Genomic DNA, 24,664 nt, shown 5'->3' on the forward strand with positions numbered 1-24,664 from the left:
CCCCCAGGCAGGGGGAAGCGGAAACCACGTCCTCCCGGCCCCGCCCTCAACCAGGCGGCGGCCATCTTAAGGCAGCTCGGGCGGCGGCGGTGATCTCGGGGGCAAAACGAGGGGTGGGCACCCTCGAAATTACATTAAAAACAATAAAATGAAAGAGAGAAGCCCCCCAAGCCCCGCCCCCCAAGCCCCCCCCCCAAAAAAAAAAAATCGCGAAAAATCGCGGGGTGCGCGCACGCGTTCGCGCTTATAGATATATAATTGATTTCTCTTTGATTTCTCTTCTAATTTTCTCAGGAACCACTGGAGGGATTTACACAATTTTACCAAAAGCGTAATCTGCATACCAGACACTACCATTTTGACAAGTTTGGTGTAATTCCCTTCAGCAGTTCAAGCTGTAGCTGAGTCTAAAGGTCCTATGGAAATTAACATGGGGAAAACACGTTTTGGGACCCCCCTTTTTTCTCAGCCCCCACTTGACGAATCCCCCCCAAACTTTCAGGGAAGGAGCGGAGCGGAGCGAGCCATCTTCTTTGAGAAATTTGTGAAGATTCATCAACCTGGGCCAAAGTTATTCCCAATAGAATGTTGGGGATTTCCTATGGTAAACCGTCCTAACTATATATACCTACTGGCAACCGCCAGTAGGATATATATATATATGTATATATATATATATATGTATATATATATATATATATATGTATATATATATATATATGTATATATATATATATATATATATTATATATATATATGTATATATATATATATATATATATATATATATATATATATATATATATATATATATACACTCTCTCCCATGTTGAGAAGACTACCCGGGACACAGCGGGGCTTTAACTGGTAATTTTTTCAGGAAACAGTAGCGTTCACAGATCTAAACAAAATAATTTTCCTTCAAAACAAAATAAATAAATGACACATATGGTCAACTTAAACATTTGTTTCATTGTCAAATGTTTAAACTAAAAATAAGAGAGTGAAATTGTTAGCAGCACATGCAATTCTGGTTGTTGCTTAGTGAATTCAAGTCAAGAATAACTGTATTTCAGCCCAGAGAACCATACAAAGGTCTACAGATTAAAAAGATTAAAATACAGTACATACAAGATTCACAATAAAAAGTTAACGTCTATATGCAAATTTTACTCAATCATTTAGTGAATTCAATATTTAAATAACCACATTAAGTTGCAGGATTCTAAAGCAGAGATCTCAACCTTCTCTTCTGAGATTTATCTTGTTTTTTTAAAACTTGACTGTTGGTAATTTGCTTTTCCAATTATAGACAGGACTACAAGTACCAGAATGCAATGCATTAACAAGTCATAGCCAAAATGGAAAAATGTGAGGTCACTGTGTAAGGCCCCGTTTATAAGTCTTGTACACCCATGGAGCATGGAACCTTTTCCTCTTTTGTTTCCACAAAGTGCGTTTGTGTTTGTAAACTGGTAGCTCCTTTAGCAAGAATGAATGTACAGAAGCATTGGTTATTTTAGTTTCCAAAATAAAACCCTTTCCTTGTGTATAACAAGGCAGTCACTGATATCAAGGAAGTGCCTAAGGGGCTGCGAGGAAGGGGACCAAGCACATGATTTTATTGGGCAGGTGATGATAGTGGCAGGCGGCCATTAGGGAATTGTTGCTGAAAGGTGAGTCATGATATTGTGAGAGATCCAAATAAAGTCAATTTGTATTGCTTCCTGACATAATTAGGGTAAGTTACCCGCAAAGGGTCCTTTATGGTGCATCATTGAAAATGTCCGCTTTGTGTGCCTAAACATAATCTGCTTGGGATGAAGACAAAGTTTCCCTAAGGTGTCAGTCAGTGTTACACTTGAGGCCTGAAAATGTCACATGTAAGCTGATTTAAACTTGGTAGCCCTATTTGACATATTTAAATGCAGGCATTGTGCCCCCTGCATATGCAATAAACTAAGGCAAGGAGTTCTGTAGGGACATGTGATTTATTTTAATCCAAGGAGATGCATTGAAAAGGTGACCACATCCCTTACACTGAATGTGAACCCCTCAACAAGTAATTTACATTTTTTTACCAGGGCCATTAGAATTATGCAACTTAGAAGGACCAAATTATGCGGCAGGGTTGACTAAATTATGCTGCAAGAAAAGGCAAACTACGTGACGTAATGTGTCACATTTTATGATAGTATTACTTCATAATTTTGTAATTTTTAGGTCGGGCTTAGCAGTGCACATGAGTTGCCTTGCAAGACATGCTGTATCCCGTGTATGGGCATTCAGCATGCCCACCGCTTTGATTGGCTCCTTCATGTGCTTTTCAAAAATCCTTTGTTTTAATTGGTTTATAGCTTACAATTGTCCCTCCTTTTTCAGGTTTGGTCACACACTAGAGACTGCCTCTATTACATTTATTATTTCACAATGGGCCACACAGGTTAGTGTCGCACATTAATTGTTTTGTTAATTTCATACTTGGTTTTGGTTTTGGTCCTGGACCTGTGTAAGGTCAGCCTCTGTTGCTGCCTGTCCCGGGTCCAGGCATTTCCAGTTCCTCTACGTCTTCTTGCTGGACCTGGATCCCGTTCTCTGCCATAGCTGGTTTGTTCCCAGTCCAGACTCCGATGGCTGCACCCTTCGCTATGGTTCCTTTTTCTGCAGTGCTGTTAGCTGCTTCTCTTGTCCCATCAGTAATTCCTCATTCTAAGTCCTTTAGGCAATGCTGCTAGCTTCTTCTCTGTTCCCAATGGTAATTCCTCATTCTAGGTCCTCTAGGCTGGGCTGCTAGCTGCTTCTATGTTCCCATCTGTAATTTCTCATTCTAAGTCCTCCAGGCAGTGCTGCAGCTATGTCTATGGTCACAGTGGTCTTTCCCCATTCTTAGTCCTCTAGGCAGTCCTGCAGCTGTGTCTCTGTTCTCAGTGGTAATTCCTCATTCTATGTGCTCTAGACAGTGCTGCAGCTGCTTCTCTGGTCCTGTTGGCAATGTCCTCATTCTAAGTCCTTAAGATGGTGCTGCAGCTGCTTTTCTGGTTCTATTGTCAAGTCCCATATTTTATGGCCTCTAGGCGGTGCTTCAGCTGTGTCTCTGGTCACAGTGATAATTTCTCATTCTTAGTCCTCTAGACAGTGCTGCTAGCTGCTTCTCTGGTCTCGTCTGTAATTCCTCATCCTAAGTCCTTTAGACAGTGCTGCTAGCTGCTACTCTGGTCCCATTGGTAATTCCTCATTCTAAGTCCTCTAGGCAGTGCTGCAGCTGTGTCTCTGGTACTAGTGGTGATTCCTCATTGTAAGTCCTCTAGACAGTGCTGCTAGCTGCTACTCTGATCCTGTCGATAATTCCTCATTGTAAGTCTTCCAGACAGTGCTGCAAGCTGCTACTCTGGTCCCGTCAGTAATTCCTCATTCTAAGACTTCCAGACAGTGCTGCTAGCTGCTACTCTGGCCCAGTCGGTAATTTCTCATGCTAAGTCCTTTAGACAGTCCTGCTGGCTGCTTCTCTGGTCTCATTGGAAATTCCTCATTCTTAGTCCTCTAGACAGTGCTGCAGCTACTTCTCTAGTCCCGTTGGAAATTCCCACATTTTAAGTCCTCTAGGCAGTGCTGCAGCGGTGTCTCTTTTCCCACTCTTTCTCAGTCCTCTAGACAATGCTGCTAGCTGCTTCTCTGGTTGCATGAGTAACTCCAGATTCTAAATCCTCTAGGCAGTGCTGCAGCTGTGTCTGTGGTCACAGTGGTACTTGCTCATTCTTACTCCTCTAGGCAGTGCTGCTAGCCGCTTCTCTGGTCTTATTGGTAATTCCTCATTCTGTGTCCTCTAGGCAGTATTTCAACTGTGTCTCTGTTCCCAGTGGTAATTCCTCATTCTTAGTCCTATAGACAGTGCTGCTAGCTGCTTCTCTGGTCCCATCAGCAATTCCCCATTCTGAGTCCTCTAGGAAGTGTAGTGTCCCTGTTCCCAGTGGTAAATCCTCATTCTTAGTCCCCTAGACAGTGCCGCAGGTGCTTCTCTCCCGTCTGTAACTCCTCCATTCTAAGTCCTCTAAGCAGTGCTACAGCCGTGTCTGTACTCAGTGGTAATTCCTCATTATTAGTCCCCTAGACAGTGCTGCTCCTGCTTCTCTGATCCCTTTGGTAAATCCCCATTTGTAGTCCTCTAGACAGTGCTGCAGCTACGTCTCTGGTCATTCATCGTCTACACTCCAAACCAAAACACATAGGTTAAAGACATTGTCATTTGCAGTGCCAGTAGCTCTTGCTCTAAAAAATGTGAGACCTAGTGCATTGCAAATGCTTGTTTGACAAGTTAACACTGCCTGGGCAATAGGTTGACTTAATTTGTACCAGTTTAACATGCAAATTTAGTGAAAAGCAACAGAAAGGTAGCCGGTTAACTTTTGCATAGGGCCTTCTACTGCACTGCAACACGTCACTTAGATTTTCAGTAAATTTTGTTTTGCTAAAATCTTGAGCTTATGCAGCAGATGACGAGTTATGTAGGAAAAACATAATAATTAGTGAAATGACGCAGAATCACATAATTCCAGTGGCCCTGTCTGGTACCCAAAACAGCAATTACCCATATTACCAGTGGAAACCAACCCAGTAGTGTAAATCTTAACTGCGATGTCAGTGGCATCATAGTATTAATTGATTGGGAACCTGGATACCAGTGTCTTCGTAGATTCCACGGTGGTGGTCAAATGTGTTCCATCTGGAAGGATTAACAAATAAGGCAACAGGGAACAGTCAGGTTGGTCTTGATTCATCCTGCATGTTTATCCTGAACTTAGCTACTACGAAGGTCAAATCCCGGGAATGAAGAAGTTACCATTTTGTACAATTGAGAAGAAAGTCATGGCAATTTAGGAATTTTTTGTCATCTATACTACAGCATATTAACTCCTGATAGAATATAGACCAACGATTCGTCAATGTACGGAAAGCTACATTTGGAGCTTCCACCGTTGTGAAGACCTTGGAGCTAAGCGGATACCAAGCGAAGAACTCTGAACTGCCAGTGTTGATTCTGGATACAAACTCTCAGGAATTCCTGGTGGTAATGTGTGAAAATAAGCATCCATCAAACCTGTAGTAGCCCAGAAATGATTTGTTAGGGCTAGGGGGACGATTCTCTGTCATGTCTCCATCTTAAATGGAATACTCATAAGCCACTATCTATCAATTTTGTGAATTCACTGGTCATCTGGGACACCAGGAAAACCACTGAATAGACTCTGTTCTCTTTTCAATATCAGGACAGGAACTATTGTTTGTTTTTCCACCAGAGCACATATTGCTTGCTTCACAATCCTGTCTTGATTTGAAACTTTAGCCAAGGGGTAGAGATCGTACTCAAATCTGGAGGAAGAGAGTAGAATTATGTCTTGTAATCTCTCCTAGTAATCAGCAACAATTCATTATCTGTTCCATTGCTCCAGAAAATGCAAAATTCCTCCTCTAATTGGCAACTTCAGGGGATTTTATGCCTGGGACCTCAGCATAGCCAGGAAGAAGGGACTTTCCCAGAAGTGTCCTCAGGAGTATCAGCCAAAAACAGGCCTTCCCAGGAACTTGAAATTGTGTTCTGAAGGTTGGTGTCTTCACATGGTTGTCAGAATAAAGATTTATATTTAGAAAAACCAGGCTACCTGAATTGCTGGCATCTATAGGAATAAGGATGCTTTCTTACTTTGAAGGCGGTGTAATTTGTCCTCCACTTTGAGACCAAAGAGTCAAGCTCCTTCAAATGGCATCCACAAAGATGTGGCCCCTTGAGATGTTTGTGCATTCCAGGCCGTTAATAATAGATTGGGACATGCAGCTACTGATGCTCCATCAGCCAAAGTCGAAGCTCTCACCACATCAATTGATATATCAGGAAGAAATTCTATGAGGCATTCCATTGTATTTTTATTAATGCAGAACATTTCATTACTTCCTTGAATTTCCTTTAAAAGACTCTTGGATTCTGAACAACTGAGAGGTGTAAGCCTGATAAACGCCAGCGCGAAGAGCAGGGTGAAAGCCTGATTATACATTTTTTAAAGGCCAAATCAACCTTATTCTCAGTGGGGTGTTTTTCAGAATATTTCCTTCAGTGATTGGCATTCTCCCATCAAGGATAGGCACAGCAGAATCAACATAAATGGTGCGCAGGAATTTGGAATCATATTCTCCAAGGCATAGAGAGGTGACATCAATCTCAGTGTGTTCCTATTGGAGCAGAATCAAGCCTGATTTGCACATAGATAGGTTTAATCTGAGGGGACATGGCAGGCATAAAAACTGTGGGTTGGAAGGCTACCTAAGCCGATTGCCTGTGGTTAGACTTACTGCAAGCTTCCTCCCATCAGCTTTTGTAGGTTTGATGTAACGCCCTAAGTGGTCATGGGTGTGCCTGGATGTGGTTCCATTGCTCACTGTGCCACTGGAATTAAGATATACTCAACTGAAGAGCCCCAATTAGGGAGAAACTGGTCTTTGGTTTCTTGTGTTTCGGTTTTGGAAGGACTAGGCTTAGTAGTTCAGACTGGACTGTTCCTATTGGATCAAGACTGATTAGCATATAGTTGGGTGCCATTTGAGGTGGTGTGGTAGGCAAAAGAACGATGGGTTGGAATGCTACCACAAGTGATTGCCAGTGGTTACACTTATGCAAGCTTCCTCCCTGCACCTTTTGTGTGTTTCATGTAATGGCCAAGGGTGTGCCAAGGTGTGTTTTTTTTTCTTTTCTTATTGTGCCATTGGAATCAAGCTACACCGAACTGAAGAGCCCCAATCAGGGCAAAACTGGTCTTGGGTTGCTTGTGTTCCTGTTCGTAGAGGAATTGGCCTGACAATTCGAGCCTGACTATTTCTATTGGAGTAGGATCGAGACTGATATGCACATGCCTCAGTCTAAACTGAGGTGGCATGGTGGACAAAAGAACAATGGGTTGGAATGTTCCCCGTGCGATTGTCAGTGGTTAGACTTATTGCAAGTATCCTCCCACTTCCTTTTGTGTTTTGACTGGTTGGTGATATGCAAATGACAAATATTTGTTAAAATCCTATATCTACACATTGTTTGTGCAATGTATAGTTTTATCAGTTAAATTGCATGTCATTGTGTGGCAATTTCAATGGAAAATGTGTTGTCTGTAAATGTGTAATAGTCAAACTATTCAACACGGCAAATCGTCACTTAAACATACATGCCAACAACTAGACACAGGATAGACAAAGGAGAGATGTATTTTCCCTATTGGCTTGCATTAAAGTGGGGGCGATTTCAGGCAGTGGTGCTGAAACTATTGTCAGAGTGGGGTTGCTTCTATCAATGTAACATCACTGAGATCATAGGGGTTGTTAAAAATCCATGCGTCACACAAAGAACAAGTTTAGCAAATTGCTATGTACATTCAGAAGGAGAGTAATAAGGGTGTGGTATGTATGCAGTTGTGATTTGGAGAGCACACTGCTGCAAATATACTCCTAAAGCATGGTACGGTAGCATACTGGCACATTTTGAGTATTGAGTGAACACTGTAGCACAGACGAATCACGCTGCTTAGTGCTCTACAAAAGTACCACTTGACTTAGCAACATGAACTTCACAATATGATTTGATTGCAATACTTCTCATAACAAAGCTGTTAATCTCAAAAGAGGATATCTACCTAGAGGCCCCAAGTTATTTAAAAAAACTTCAAGCCATTGTAGGATTTCTTGCAAGGGTCTTTGTGCTATTTTCTTAAAATAAGCAGAGTGTCCCTCTGTAATGTTATACACCTCCAGGGAATCCTGCCTTTGTAACTAACTACAGCCATACTGAGGTGGGTGGGGGGAGGGGAGGTGATAAATTAAATTACAAGTCACAGCATACAAAGAGTTGTTGGCTAAAATGCCACGGTTGGATAACATAGTCACTCATGATAAATGGTCTCTTTGCCGCCATATAAAAAGCCAGACTATATTTAAAGTGGAACATTACACATGGCCTATTGGCCAATATGAAAATACATTTTTTGTCCAATTTATCAACCGAGATCCTGAGGTGTAAAAAACAAAAAGTCCAGAATTTCGGAGTTTTCAACCAAGATTTGATGTTTAACCAGGCAAACAATGGTTTTATAGTTTAAGATAGTTCTCCAAGATGTCATACTCATACTCTGTATGGGAGAAACTATGATAAGGTTACCAGATGAATCCGTTTTTCTAGTCATGGACTTTACTTTTGTAATTGTTTTAGGTAAGGTAGTCCATTTGGTTCAATTCAAGTGCACAACTCCCAGAATGCTGTGATTAACACTTATTATGCATTGCATTCTGAAAAAGCTAAAGTTGCATTACTAAATGGTATTTAACACCTTGTTATTATTTCTCAAACAGAGGCCTAGGACTGGAAACCAGATTTCCAGTGAAAAACGAAATCTTCTAGTAACATATGTGAGAATTCCTGTGAATTGTCTTTGATTGCTCCAGAAAACCCACACACACAGTGGTCATTGTAGTTAGTTTCAGGCATGTAATATGATTACAGTGTTTTTAAATCTACATTTTTCTTCAAATGTATTTACTATCCAGTCAGTGATGTTTTATGTGGTCAAAATATATGCCAGCTCTATTAAGTTATAGTTGAAACATACTGAGACCTTTGAGTTTCATCATCAGTAATTATTTATAATAATAAATAACACACTTTTGTAATTTGGATAATAATCACTTTTGTATCTATTTGCTAATGCAGATTCAGTATATTCAAACACATATGAATAAAATTAACTTGCTTTTCCCAAGGCTGCCTCTTGTCTTAAGCACCTAGGATGGGCAATAACTTTACCACTCTAAATAGAATAGCCAACATCTATAATCTCCTAATGGGCTTTGTCTGTACCTCTGTTTGTAGGCAAGCGGCCATGGAGATCACAGCTCGATACTGCAGGAAAGAGATGGAGCAGTATGGAGAGTGTGTGGCTTCCAAGCCCTCTTCATGGCAGCAGGATTGCCATGAGCTTAAAGTCGGTGTCGCACAGTGCACCTCTTCACAGTAAGTACAAGCGATTATTCTATTATTTTGTATGACACTTGTTCACGGATAGGACAACAAGATCCGTGAATCAGATTTACTTTGGTGTTTACTATTCGGGTGCAGAGCCATTTTTGGCGAAGTCCACTGAAACATGTTGCACATATTTATTTATCATGTGGACAAAATGGCTTACAAAATGGGGTAACTGTACACATGAAAGTTTTAAGATGATGATTCAGAAACGGTTGCAGCCGGTTGTGAGGGCGAGACAGTACATTAGCCCTTTAATTGCTGCCGACGGCCAACGGTCGTCACGAGCGCTACCTCCCCAGTGCTGCGCACGACCGTTGGCCGTCAGGTCAGCATTCGTTCTCCGAACGTTCAGCACTGGGCGCTGAACGTTCGACCCTGGGAACGGGTTAATAGTGCAACCTACGCATGGATTATTAAACTAGCATGATGAATGACAGCCTTCATTGACAATGAGGAATGCCATTAACCAGATCTGATTGTGTTGTGGACATTCCGCTTCAGCACAAACCTCAAAGTTGGAAGGAGGGGCTTCACGCATTGAGTGAAGATGAATGTTTGGATTGTAAAAATGGAGATTGATTGACTGGGTTGAACACCAAATGGTGGGGGGAAATGATTTGAAGGTTTTATTGTAGGTTACATTTGCTACAAGTGTTGTAATGTAATTAAGGGCTTTCTTATGGGCTGCATGGTAATGTGTCAGCCCAGTAGTCAAGCTCATTCAGGATGCACCTGCTGATGAGGGACTATATCTATTGGTGTCAATTGTACATTAATGAATGCCTGGTCCCCTCCAGATGTCAACAAGAACTACTGTTTATGTGGCTCATCCCATTTATATGCATTGTATGTAAAATCAACATGTGTGGATTTCCTGAAAACCGGGCCCTACCTTATCCTCCTGCACCTTCGTGGACAAGCCTGGTGGACAAGGTTGAATGTGATTAGCTGGGTCAAGGCAGACATAATGGATGATACGATTGAAGCCAAATTGTGACTGTCAAACAGAATCCACAGTTGTATAGCCCATGTTGAGACATTGGGGAGTTTAGGAAGAAAGGGAAGCTTTTGAGAAACTTTAGGGAATCTTGTCAATATGGTTTGTGGTGGGAGCACCATTGTATTCCCATCAGTGCGGTTGTAGGAGAACTGGCAAAGCCGGTATGATGTTATCCAAGTGAAGCCGTTTATAGTAAGCAAAGGAGGGGCCTTGTATTGAGTTTTGGGAGAGGCCTATTGAGAGGGCAGTGGAAGAGGAACTCGGGGGCATATCAGACCTTTTGCAAAATCCTTCAGCTTCATTATCAAACTACTACATTTTTTTGAATATGCATTATCTTCTCAAGTAAATGTGAAATGTGTTGTGTATAAACAATTAATTAATTGATTATTTTGTATGCAAATCCTTTCAAGTATTCAAGTAAAAAATAACTAAAACTGAATGTTATGGGGTGAATAGTAACGTACTGCATGATGGAGGTCTAGCGGAAGGGCGTTTGTGATGATATGCCATGATTTTATTTATCTACTGCAAATGTTTTTTTCTTTTTTTGTATCAAAATGAAGGGATGTTTTTAAAAAAAGTGACAACATTTACGTCTGTCTGACTTGCTAGTGGGAGGCACGAGTTGTACATTTCAGCTGGTTTTGTGAAGAAAGATTTTAAATGAATTAAGATCCTAATGTACTAACGTATTTTGCAGTTGCAAAGCCTCCAATTCTCTAAATAACCCCATTTATGACTACAAATGCCTTTGAACCATTCATTAAACCCGTTTTATGAGTCTGAAAAGTCTTTCTGGCTCGTAAAAAGAGCTTGTGCGCCTCTGTCACAATCTTAAACTGGAGTGGGCATGAATGCGGTATCCCTCTCCTATCTATGTGCGATTCAGAAAATAATGTATCTATGACTTTTGACCGCAGTTGTTGTAAACCCTTGCTCAGGTACCAACATCTCAAAAGGGGGGGGGGGGTCTGATTTGCAAAGGATAGGCTGTTCCCAGGGGGTTCCTTCCCCTTACTGAACTGTGTCAGATGCCTTGGGAGGGGCAGGTAGTTCTCAAGAGGACCATTGTCTGATCCCCTCGACATCGTCCCAGATGGGACAGATTTTTTAAAAAGATTGCTTTAATGGTCAAGGGCTACTTTAAACATATGTTTCCCACTTTGGAAAATTCAGAGGTGTTGGTCTGTGGTCCCCTGAAGCCCTTCATCTTCATATTTGCTGCCAAACTGAGGGCCTCACTAATAATACCTGTCAAATTAATATTTATTAGGCAGGTCATCTTGAGATTCCCTGCAAATGTACAATTTGAAATGTATGACCTTTTGGTACATAGGTCACGCCACAAATTATATTTCCTTTAGGGAAGCAGTTGTTGTGCAAATTGCACAGTGCTGGTTTGGAAATGGAAATAGTAAGTTTGGCCCTATATTCAAGAGACTTGTGTTGCGTGCCAAGTAGCCTTATGTAACGCTCACGTTGCTTCTGGTTTGTACTCTTTCAGCCCCATTATTCAGCGGATCCGGCAGGAGTGTGCAGAGCCTTTCATGGCGTTCGAGCAGTGCCTAAAGCAGAATCAGTCATCAGCCGTCAACTGCGCTGAACACGTCACTAAATTCCTAACATGTGCAGAGAGTGTGAAGGTGGTGACTTAAAGAAGGTAGAGTTACAATAACCTGTTGCGCCTATGCTGATGTCATATTGCTCCTGGAGGCGCTCCATGGCAAGGTCCAATTTACATTCATCAACTTCCCCAAATGCACACAATGGAGATTTTCATAGCTGGTTAACGATTGGAATTCCACATTTTATGAAAGACACCGTAGGGAATATTAGGCTTTCTTATCTTTCAGATGTATTTACAGTAGCCACAAAAGCAAAGAAATTGAACGGGAAACAACATTTCCCAGCAATCCCGTGCTGGAAAACTGCAGGATGAGAGGGAATACACCAATCAGCCACAATCTAGGCGGCTAGACTCATTTTACAACAGCCAAAATGGTCTTCTATTAAACCAGGACTAGAAAAGCTACACTGGCTTCCGATTTCCCAGCGCATAGCCTTTAAAGCAGGTTGTATCACCTTCAAGGCCACAGAAGATAAAGGCCCTGCCTTTATTCGCAGTCTGGTTTCTAAATATATTCCCACCAGAAGCCTGCGCTCTGCTCAAAAATCCCTACTGGAGGTGTCTCGCTTTAAAAGGAAGCGACAGGGAGGCTGCTGCTTTCGCCATCTAGCAGCCTCACTTTGGAACTCCATCCCCTTACCGATTAGGCAGAGTAAGGATTTACTCACCTTTCGTAAGGGACTAAAAACCTGGCTGTTCTCTCAAGCCTACCATTAGCCATTGTTAGCTCAGTGTTGTGTTGGACGGATTCTTCACTTTCCCTATAGCGCCATGAAGCCCACGGGCGTACGAGCGCTTTACAAATTGATTTTAACATAACATAACATAACAAATCCTAATCCATAAGTATTAGTCAGTGTCAACCTGAGGCTTCTTTTCTTGATGCAGGCCAACTCAACACTAGTGGCTCCTCCACAATGGCGGAGGAGTGTCGCCCCACTGGCTCAGAGCCGGCAAGTGAAAATAAAACGATATTCAATATTTTACTATTGTTTTATATTTCACTTGCCGGCTCTGAGCCAGGTTGTGCAGGAGGGAGGGGCAGAGCATGGGGGGGGGGTGGCTGGTATAGGAGTGCTATGTGCACCTCCAAGTGCAAATGTGTGTTTTGCTGGCCGTCTCAGGCTGGCCAAACACACATGCGCACTTAGGTTTCAGCCGGGCCTCAGAAACCCCACAGACTTTCTGACCTGAGCGGAGCATCTCATCAGCCCGCGCTCAGGCCAGTCACCGCTCTGCTCCTAAGCAGGAGAGCAGCGAAAGGAAGTCTGTGACACTGCCCCAGTGCCTGCTGGGACAAGGAAGTCCACCGAGGCGCAGAAACCCCACAGACTTTCTGACCTGGGCGGAGCATCTCATCAGCCCGCTCAGGCCAGTCACGCTCTGCTCCCAAGCAGGAGAGCAGCGGAAGGGAGTCTGTGACGCTGCCCCAGTGCCTGTTGGGACAAGGAAGTCCACTGAGGAGCAATGCGAGGCTGGCGAAGGCCGGCAGGTTGTGGTAAGTGGTTTTTAAAAATATTATTATCACCCCGCCCCCGTGTTCCTCCTCTCACACTCCCTCCACTTGCCTCACCACCTCTTAATTGTGTTGGCTGCCACTTCAACTAGAAATTCGTAAAGAAAAGAAGACCATCCAGAGATGAAATCCAAAAATAAATAATATCAGTTTGCTCATCATCCATATAAAGTTCTCGAAATTACCTATAGAAAAGAAGTAACACGTTTAGGGAAGGAAAAAATAATCTTGCTTGTAATAAAGACAGTGGCGGTATACAATTGGCATCTGTCTCTTAAGTAAAATAAGGGCTTTCCCCTGCTAAACAGTTGGGAAAATCTGCATTTTAAGGCGTGATGAGAGTCCCTATTATGCTTGTTTAAAGCACATTTACTTCTACCAAAGAAGGATGAGCCACCAGCTTGCAATAACATTTTCAGAATGTAGAGACTTTAAACAACTCAACCAGTCTGAGAATATCTTAAAGACTTGCACTGGCCCAAACTGCTCTAGAAGCCTTAGTACCTCTGGCTGATTGGGCACCAGAAGTTTCAGTGTGCACCCCGCCAAAGACATCCATTTTACCCAACTGGCTAAGGTTGAAGACAAACATGAACAAAAGATTTGTGGGACTTTCTTAAATAAACCATTTTAAATTCAAATTCCTCCAAGCGTCATAACCCATAATTTTGGCGACAAGGAAAACCTGGTTAATTTACTGAAACATATTAAAAAAGAAACTTTTTGAAGGTGAATTGTGCTTAAACAAGCATTTGCAATGCAATAGGTCTCGCATTTACGCGAGTTTGAGCTATTGACATTGCAAATAACAAAGCCTTTTATTTCTGTTTTCGGTTACTAAAACATAAATTAAAGGCATTGTCATTTACATTGCCAATAGCTTAAACTCGTGTAAATGCGAGACCTATTGCATTGCAAATGCTTGGTTTTGGATCTTAATGGGAAAACAATGCAATTTGTTTTGATAACGTAGTGCAAATGAAAACGGATTTACTAAGGAGTTTCCTCACTTGGTAAAATGTAATGTTCCATATTTATATCATGGATTATATTTGATGGAGAAAGTGTTTTATTTTAGGGCAGGGTGGTGTTGCTGTCCAGGAGGGCAGGATGCCACTCTCCTTTTTTCCTGTAAGACCGTACAGCTCTGTGCATCTCTCCTCACAGTATGAGCTCCCAGTGACACATCGAACTAGAGGGTGGGACACTGATGTATACTCACTTTACACCTCGCTTGTGTCTCCACACACTCTGTAGGCTGCATGCGGTGCACGAGCCAGGGCGGAACGAGCAGTGCCACAGGGAAGGGGGGTCCCCAGCAGGGGTGTGACTGACCTCGCCCCGGCCCACTAAGACTCACAGTTCTGTTCGTCTCTCTTCAGAGCACGAGCTCCCAGTAACACGTTCGGAGCTCACCTTTCGGTAGAGATAGGAGAGTAAAAAGCTGAAAAAAATCTTCATCTCTAATATAGTTAATGTTAATAGCAGATACAAGTTGAATAAGATGCCATGCGCCCGAACAGGGAATTGAACCCTAGACCCCTAGCTTAAAAGTCTGATGCTCTACCGACGGAGCTATCAGGGCTTCAAGCTAATTTTGTCACGGTCCTATTTAAGCATTTTTCACGTGACCGGACCATTGAATTAGCATGTTATAGAAGAAAGGGAGATGCATTATATCTGGGTGAACAAACATATTCAAAAGCTCTATTGGTCTCGGAATGTTCTGATGTAACTGCTGCCACATGCCTCGTTATATTGATAGTAAATAAATGTTTTTAAAAAAGTGACTCCTCTCAGATTCACAAGGCTGTTTCCTGGAAGAAGCGATAGAGTGCGGACAGTGGTGTGCAGTGGTATGCAGCAGCCCCTTGTCTGTGCAGAAGGCGGAAGTAACTCCAGCTGCAGACATGCTGTCTTCCGGACCCTGCCCCACCGAGCAGGTTCTGCCAGTGCTTCTGACTCAACCGGCTCTCAGGACCTTTGCCTCCACTCCTTATTTGATTCAAATCTCTCTGTTGCCCTTTCAAATACAGGCTGTTGTTAGCAACAACCTCTACGGCGCAACTCCCAGGCTGTCACCGGTAAAGAACAAACTCTGCTGCCTTGCTGTATTTCCACAAAAGCTGTTCTTCCTTCTGAGGCCACCGATTACACCAGAGAGGGAGCAGCAACTCTTGTTGTAGTCTCGGCTTCTCCACTTGACTAAGCTGTGTGCTCCTGGGTAGATTACTTTACCCTTCTCTGGCTCCATTTCCTTATGTGTAAAATTGGTAGGACCAACAGTAGGCTTACGTCATTGTTAAACAATGTGTACAAAGGCCCAAGATACTATGCATTCACCATGGACAGTTCTAGAGGTACCCCCACTCTCTTCACAGGCAGGCAGTATGCGCACATATGAAGCTGTGGCACAGCGACCAGAGCTGCCGTCGTTGGAGCTGGAGGGACCCAGGGTCCAGTGTTGGCGTTGGCTCAACATCCCGTGATTCTGGGAAGATCACTTGATCTATGGACAGTGCCTGGATACCCTCATGGTGATAAACCGCGCTATATAAATCTACGAATTACAATACATCTCCACAGAATCAGTCCTTTGGGGAGGCCTGCTTGGGTGTAGCAGGGAATCAACCTCTCCATATGATGCTGCCAAAGCTTAGTCCCAGCGCACCAGGCATAGGGTAGCTCAGATCGCTTCTTGGGCTCTAGACCCCACTGCACATACGTGTCCTCCTAGCCAGGGCTTGTCTTCAGAGGGCGAGCACCATTGTTTGTAAACTCCACCTGCCTTTTCCCAGCTGGTAGTGTCTGGTTTTAAGATCTGCACGATGGGCCACGAGACAAATATTTTGGGGGAAACGCTAAATAAATGTAATAAATAGATAAAACCATTTCACTCTTTTTCATTCCATTTAATTGAGCTCTATGTCCGTGCCTGATGTGGACACCCCACCCCATAGGGATTCCCATCCACCATCAATGGTAGCTGTGCAGCTTTTCTTAAGAGTCGCAGACTTCTCGACCAGGCTGCTCCGTTTCTCCCTCCCTCTCTCGGACACCGGGGGCTTAAGGCCCCTTCCTTCGAGATGCTTTTTTGGCCTCCTTCCATGGGACAGGACTGTACACTACAAATACTAAAATAAACAATACTCTCTTCTGATGGGTTTTATTTGACTAACTTGGATCAGCTCGTCTGTCTTATTTTTGGCAAGATGGCTCAGCGAGTTTAACACTCGCAGCAGGCACCTGTTGTGTTCACACTGTCATGATTTTGAATAAGAGTAGGGCCATCTCTGACATCCATCTGTCTGAGGTTGATCAAGTGAATACTATGGACTGAGTAATAGTAAGACGCTACTAGCCGGTGCCTACCTTGCACATAGTTTTATATCAACGCTGTTAATAGAGAATCATCGCGACAGTAGATTTAACACCAAATACAAAAAGAAAAGACGTTTTTGAGTTTCCAAAACTTTTCTTAGATGTGTATTTCACCAAATAGAAGTCTATTCCAGCGAAAAAAGACAGAATTGTTATGTTAATCAGCAACAGCTATAGCTTTTCGCGTGTTTGTGTTCATAAACTATTTTCCTTCCAGAATTGCAAATGATAAACAAAGGGCTGGCTTTTACTCTGGAAAAAGCCAAACTTAACATAAATTCACCTGAAACAGAAGGCATATTTTGCATTCAGCTGGACGAGCTGCTGGCGCATGCTGACTTGGTTGAGCGCCTATGTGTGCTCTGCTCGTGTTACACTGCCAGGCCTGCCCCGCTTCCCCAACACCCCCTCCACCTCTTCTGTGTTTGTGCCCAAGGCTCGGCCCCTGCGTGTGGTAACAATTACAAAAATCTCCACCTCAAGGAATAAACAGCGATAAAAAGGTTGTAAATTGGAAGCGCGTTTACTCCAAGGCTGCTCGGCCAGTAAACATGAATGTTTAGTTTGTGAGGAAACAACAAGTGTTTCTGATTTGTGTGCCCTCGGGCTGGGCTTGTGCCTTCCGTGAACACTGCGCAGCTTTCCCCCGAGGAAGTCCTCTTCCCTTCACACTACAGGCAGCGAGACCTTTCTTGAGACCACCCAGGGCGCCGAGGCAGGGCACACATGTGGAATTGTGAGGCGGCCCGGGCGTTCACTCGGAGGCAGCGGTGCCGGTTTCATCCATTGCACCTGCCGCCATTTTTTCGGGAGCGAGAGGAGATGCACCTACTTCCAAGCGGCCTGAGAAGGAGGGATCAGGAGCAGAGAGCTCAGGACTGCTGCGATCTGACCTGAGATAAAGATATATAAAAAACGAGACACAGGAAGCCAGGCGGGACTGCCTGGGACTGCCTGCTTGAGGGCAGGGCCACTAGCACAGCCAGGAAGCGGACGGGAGCCTACCCCGCGCTCCTGTGAAGGGAAGGGAACAAGCCGCCTACGAATCCAGTGCAGCCGCCACTACTGCGAGAGGAGTCCAATAGACCCAGTGAGGGGGTGCGTCCGGGCACATTGCCGGTGCCCGCCCCACCCCCAGTGATAGAAGCCCCGCGTGTGCCCAGTGAGTGGGGTGGGGAGGGGGTGTGTGTGCCTGCGTGTGTGTGTGTGTGTGCATGCGTGTGTGTGTGCGTGCATGTGTGTGTGTTCGTGTTTGTGTGTGTGTGCATGTGTGAGTGTGACTGTGTGTGCGCGCGCGATTGAGAGAGGCGAGAGACTGACTTGCGGTGAATTTTGAACAGGAGATGTGCACGGCGCCGGGCTGGGCGTGCGCGCCCACGAGATTAAATCGCAGAGGGAAAGCGCGTACCCATCCCCTGTCCAACATTCCCGGCAAGCCGACAACAATAGGTCTTTCCCAGGACGCAGCGCTTCATGCTGCTAACACCAGCGAGACCTACAAAATAAGATGGTCACCTTTGTGGGTGATATCTAAAGGGAGAATTCATTGGAATCTGGCCAAGTGTGGAATAATTACTAGATTAACATCCCATCAGGATGAATAAACATGAGTTAGGCCAAGTGAAAAATCTAATAATAACCATTACTTTTCAGTGTCCGAAACGGCAAAGCAGCTGAAACAATCAATATCTTTGTATTCAAGCACTCCCAGCCTTATACCATCAGATCATGTTAATCTGTCTGTTTCTGCTGATTTAATGTTGAATCCCCCTGTGAACATCTCCGATGATTATGTTTCCATCTCGAGATCTCAGCAGAGTCTTGAAAATATTCTGGCATCTATTCTGTTCTAGGAAGACATTAATATTGTGGATGGGCTTCCTGCCTATGAGGGCATTAATATTGAGGCTGTCCCCACTGACCCTGTTTAGGCCCCAGGTAAACCCAGCAAAGTTTTCTCAATTTGGCACAGCCCATGAATCCAGCTTGCAGCATACATGGAAGAGTGTTCCTGTGTGGAGGAGTTTCACTATGGCAGAGTTGGAGTGTGAAAGCTAGTCTGGAGGACCACACTTGGTGGAGGTTAAAATCTGCCGCCAGTTCTACCCATGATGCCGTCTAGGTCCTCCATTTGTAGATATTTTTGCTGACTCTGAGTCATAAGGATTGCTCAATTGATTTTGTATTTTATCTCAACTGCACTCAATCCCTCAGTTAGGCAAAATGTCCACAAAGGACAACTCTCTGGTTTACAGCCTAAACCCTCGAAGTTATCAGCAGCTTGGCTGTTTGTAGGAGTTTACTTTCACTCCAGGGTGGTGGCGGAAGAAGTTTTGAAATGAGTTTAGGCGAGCATGCTTTGATATCCATGCTTCTCCTACCCCGCCGCAGGCTTTCCTGCAATTTTAGTTAATGGCCACCAAGAGGCACCCCTTCTAATAATGGTCCCCCGCCCCTGATTATGGAGGCCAGAGGGAGTTGGTCTTGAGAAGATCCTAGTGGTGAAAATGGAGGAGGGTAGACAAATCTTCACTAACCAGGTAGAGTTATCTGGAAAGCATGAGTATGCTTGGAACTGGACAGCGGGGACCATCAATGCAAAAAGGGAGTTCTCGAAACCCCTCTTTCAGAGATCCTGTCTTGGAACATAGCTGGCATGAAAAGGAACCTGGTGTCACTCTGGCTGGTTATCAAGATCAATAAAGTGGTGATAGCAGCCTTGCTGTCCTATCCAGTGATTCTCCTAACTATGCTGTTGTATCTGTATCGGGGCTTCCCTCTTTTAAGACCGGTAGGGGGGATATTAAGTGATGTCCTGATTGGAGTAAAGGGGACTGTATGGGATCCTTCCTGGGGGAAAGCCTTAAAAGTCAATGTACGGCCAGACGCGCAGCGGGCGCGCCGCTGCCGCAACGAAGGCGCCCCTAAAGCAAGCCCGTCTGCGCCCGACCGGGACCAGGGGCCAGAAACGATGCCCAAATTCTACCAACCACAACCAAACTCCTCTCCTACACAACAGAAGAACTCTTAGCCATAGGGGATACATTTAGCTCTTATAAGGTATGTATTAAAGCATCTCCCACTGCAATGGAAGGCCCATTTTCTTGCAAGAACTGTAAATGGGGATGCTATGATACACAAATGCGATGCTCAGAGAAAGAGTCAAACCATAATTCGAATGTCCAGGAGTTTAACTGTATTTATTTTAAGGCCAGGTCACTCCCTAAACATAGCATTGAGATCTGGGAGACACTGGATGATCTGAACCCAGACTTGGGCTTTGTTACTGAAACCTGGCTAGACAATAACAATACCCCAGACATTGTCGCTGCCTTACCATTAGGATATAAAATATTAAAACAAGACAGGAAAGGCGGTAAGAGAGGAGGTGGTATAGCAATCCTATATAACGACCTTTTTACACGTGTTCCCATTATGGTAACTGAAGCAGGCACTCATGAGATTCTAGCGTTCTCAGTGTCGGTTGGTGACTGTAATTTATTTGGAGGTGCGGTCATCTACAACCCGCAAGGCCACCAGCCCGGTTTAAGTACTAACTTACTGACACAACTTCTCGCCCTCTGTCTAAAACAAAATCAGGTTTTAGTTATAGGAGATTTTAATTTACATTACGAAAAGCTTACAAACCCGGGGGTTAAACACCTGGATGATGACATGGCCATAATGCAGTTACTCCAGAGGATCACTGAACCAACTCACAAGGCTGGTCACACCTTAGACTTACTGTTGTCTAATTTAGAATCCTTGAATATTCATGAAACTAAACCTCTATTTTGGACCAATCACTTCTTAATTTCCTTCTCTCTTAGCCTACTCAATAAGTTACCTAAAATGGAGACAACGTATCGGATAAAGACTAGGGCTTGGAATCAAATTACGGAAGAATCATTTATTGCTTCCTCCCTTGCGCGTCTAGATCACAGCACCAAGACCCTTCAACCACATTAGCTACACAGCTACAATCAGATATTGAAAAAGTTCTTGACCAATGTGCCCCCAAATTTACTCGGAAACCAGTCACCAAAACTCATTCAGAAAAGAGAGTACAGAATTAAGTAACACAAATGGAGACTCTCTAAAACAACTACAGATAGACATATCTATCTAGATGAACAAAGAACCTATTCTGGGGCCTTAAAAGAGGCAAAAACCAAATACTATACAGAAAGGATTGAAAAAACTGGTAGTTCATCCAAAGAACATTATAAACTCATTCGAGAACTATGTAAGCCCACCTCGCTGTCTCAATCTATGGTGCCTTCGCCCGAGAATTGTGAACTACTAAACAACTTCTTTATAGATAAGGCGACAAAAATGTATGTAAGCTTTAATCCCACTAGCAAGGAAGACTTTACAGTCTGGGAAAATGTAGCTCCTCATCCTGCAGCCCACAGTCATCTATACAGGCTGTCACCTTTTTCTGAAGAACAAGTGGCTAAAGCCATGATAAAGGTTAAGGCAGGATCTCCATTAGACCCTTGTCCACACTTAATTTTTTCCCGCCTGGTGTCAGTATTATGTCCCCAGGTTACCAAAGCCCTCAATCAATCTTTAGAGCTTGCATCTTTCCAAGATATATGGAAAAACTGTTGTTTTCCCCCTTTTAAAGAAACCAGGTCTTGAAATCTGTGAAACAGCCAACTATATGCCAATCTCCCAATTACCATACCTGTCTAAAGTTTTGGAGAAATTGGTTAATAAACAACTCACGACTTTTATTGAAACCAATAGCCTATTAGACCCTTCACAAACTGGATTTAGAGCAAACAATAGCACCGAGGCTACTTTGCTAGCTGTGTCCGATAATATTAGGTCCTTAGTCGATCAGGGCAAAGCCGTAGCACTGATCCTTTTGGACCTCACAGCGGCTTTTGATACTGTGTCCCACAGCAAGCTGCTACAAATTCTCTATGAAAAAGGGCTCTGCTCAAAAGCCCTGGCATGGTTTGCATCTTTTCTTAAAAACCGAATCCAGATAATTCAAATGGGCCCCTATTCTACCACGGAAAGAAAAGTCAATTATGGAGTCCCGCAGTGAGCTACCTTGGGCCCTACTCTTTTTGACATATAGGTTTCTTCCCTAGCAGACATCAGCAGAAAATGGAATTTCGATATATTCTCCTATGCTGATGACACACAACTGATAATTCCCCTGTTTGACAGACTGACAAAAGTTGACACTAAAAATAATCTCATACACTGCCTTACAGAAATTGCTGGTTGGATGTCTGGACATTGCCTAAAGCTAAATGCTGGAAAATCGGAGATCCTACTTTTCGGAGGCGCCCATGCAATTTGGGATAATAGCTGGTGGCCCCAGACATTGGGCACTGTTCCTAAACCAAGGCAGGCTGCTAAGAATTTGGGAATCATCTTTGATGACGCCCTGTCCATGCAGAATCAAGTACGTTTATTGTGTGGGAAAAGTTTTGCCACGCTAAAACTTTTTAGGCGACTTTTTCCCTGGATCCCTCTAAACTGTAGGAAAACGGTGACACAGGCACTTCTTGTGAGTATGCTGGACTATGGAAATGCATTGTACGTTGGCATGGCGGACTATCTTTTCACCAGACTCCAAGTGGTCCAAATCGCCGCTGCTAAACTGATATGCAACAAGAGCAAATACAGTTCAGCCTCCTTCTGCATGAAGGAGTTACATTGGTTACCAGTACGCCAAAGAGCCAATTTTAAGTTCTTGTGCTATGCACATAGAACGCTATAAAAAACTGGCCCACAAATCTTACAGGGAAAATTTTACTTTTATGTATCCTTGTGCAAACTGAGATCCCATCATCAGGCATTGGCGTCAGTCAAGCGTACGTCTAAAGTCAGGATGGGTGACCGATCATTCTCAAAATTAGCAGCGGTTCTCTGGAACAAACTCCCATCGGAACTTCGTATGACGAAAGATTACCTAACGTTCAGGAAAAAGCTAAAAACTCACCTATTCCCCATCTATCAACATGTCCAGTAAAATATCACACTCCTACATTAACCTGCATTTTGCTTTGACTTAGCGCCGTGATGTCCCTTGGGATGAAAGTTGCGCTCTACAAATACAAATGCAAATAAATCCCCCAATCTGATTCTCATTAACAAATATTTCTCCCCGAAATTTGATTAAAATATTTTATCCCTGTAATTTGCACTCTTGTTGTGTCAGACCCAAGGGCTGTTTCCCTGAGCTCCCATCCTTGTGATGGGTGATTTTAATGAAAAAATTCCTCCTAGGCAGACGAGGGACTTCATTCAAAGGGATAAAGATATGGCCTTGAATGTTCCCTGTCATGTCTTGGGGAGTGAGAGAATGGCCGGCAATTGGAGATCCTACTTTATAGCTGAAATATGTCCATAAGGAATGGTAGTTGTCCTGGAGATCAGCCGGCTCAGCCGACGTTTGATAATGGGAGGGTGACATCCCTGATTGATTATGTGATAATATCTTCTGAGCATTTTGGTATGGTGAAGGATCTTTTTGTAGGTGACCTCGGGGGTAGGGACCATCAGTTTCTTGTCCCCACGCTGTCTAGGGGGACTAAGACCAGAGAGACATGGCCCAATAGCTGGCCACTGCATTGTAAAAAGATGCCTAGACTTTTGTGGTCATCTTAATTAAAACAGCATGTTATAAATGGTCTAAGGGGGTTACTTACAGAGTAATTTAATGCACCTTTACACCACACAGTAAATGCTTTAAAAACCCTTATTTCCTCCATGAGGGATTGGGCGGCCTCAGGCCTTGAAAGGGACTGGGTCAGAACGGACCTTTTTTGGTCAAACTTTTGCTCAATATTAACATAAGTGATGCGTTTAGAGCAGGCGGGGAGCTGAGGAAGAGCCTGATCAAACAACTTTAGGAAAGCATTTCGGAAGGAAATGCAGCAAATTAAGGGGCGGTCAAAAGATAGCCTATGGACAAAGGCCATCTCTTTCCGGCGTACTTGCAGCCTTAAGGGCACTTGACACATCTCTAACTGCATACTTGGGCTTGTCACACATATCGCAGCAGTATCAAAGATGTTTAAGGAACAACTGCAAACTGAATTTCAGGTTCCAGGAAGATTATTACCGTTTCTCTGCAAACCGAAATAGTACCGAAAAATTCTAAATATACTGTTGTGAAGCCTCGGCTAAAGAAACCATTAGTAGATCCTGAAGATTTATCAAATTATCGTCCCATCTCCGTTTTACTTTTTTTTTGCTAAGCTGTTGGCAAGCTCAGTCTTCCTGCAGTTAAATGCCTATGTGGACTCAAATAATATATAGCATAATTTCCAGGTGGATTTCAGGCAAAGCTTGGGTCAGAATAATGTGGAGTCCATCAGGGATCAATGCTGTTCCCTTTGTTATTTGATCTTTACATGGACTCTTTAGGAGCGCTGATAGTTTTGATCTATAAATGTATGTAGATGACATGCAGATCTTTTTAAGAAGCTCAAAGGACCAAATGTCATGGCGATTATCTGGTAGGTCCAGGTGGAAAAATGGAGGCATGGCAATCATTTGAAATTAAATAATAAAACAAAGTTTCTTATTTTTGGAATTTCTGCCATTTTAGCCTATTCGCTTGGTCTTAAGCCAGTTCCAGTACTATGGGTCAAGAACTTGGGATTCAAAAATGACTCCAATCTGTCATCATAGAGCAAATTAAGTCTCTGGTGAACTCCTGTTTGTTCCAATTGTGAACATTAAAGAGGCTGTTAGGCCTCGTTGGTTTTCCTTATAACGTGCAGATTCTCAGTACGTTCATTGCCATTAGGTTAAATAAATGCAGCACAATTTATCTGGATCTACCAGACTATCTATTCCACCGACTGCAATTGATACAAAACTATGCGGCCAGTTTGACATTGGGTCTAAAGTCTTTATATTTGGTACATAAACCCATGTATTCTTAAAGACAAAATGTCCTTCGGGATATTTTGAGTGGTTTTACCCAACATCCTGTCTGAGATGCAGGGATAAATCACTTTTAGCAATTTCACGAGCCCACCATATCTGTTTGTGAGGCTGAATTCAATTGCTGCATCAAAGAGATAGTCATTCGCCTGAACATTTTAGGAA

General features: G+C 43.4%; 1 protein-coding gene across 4 annotated transcripts in view; it reads left to right on the top strand.

The window, feature by feature from the left end:
* The window catches only part of CHCHD5 (coiled-coil-helix-coiled-coil-helix domain containing 5), a 48,930-nt gene that overhangs the window by 12,846 nt on the left and 11,420 nt on the right, over positions 1–24,664 (top strand). For 2 of the 4 annotated variants that reach the window (XM_086936432.1, XM_086936431.1), the window contains exons 2-3: positions 8,897–9,037; positions 11,560–11,715. In XM_086936432.1, the coding sequence (XP_086792558.1) occupies positions 8,897–9,037; positions 11,560–11,710 (292 nt within the window). In that variant the 3' untranslated portion in view covers positions 11,711–11,715. Of the gene's footprint in view, positions 1–8,379; positions 8,512–8,896; positions 9,038–11,559; positions 11,716–24,664 lie in introns of those variants that run through there. The other 2 variants (XM_086936433.1, XM_086936435.1) reach the window with 2 other exon arrangements.

This window comes from Lissotriton vulgaris, chromosome 1_1 (assembly GCF_964263255.1).
Source record: "Lissotriton vulgaris chromosome 1_1, aLisVul1.2, whole genome shotgun sequence".
Classification (NCBI taxonomy): domain Eukaryota; kingdom Metazoa; phylum Chordata; class Amphibia; order Caudata; family Salamandridae; genus Lissotriton; species Lissotriton vulgaris.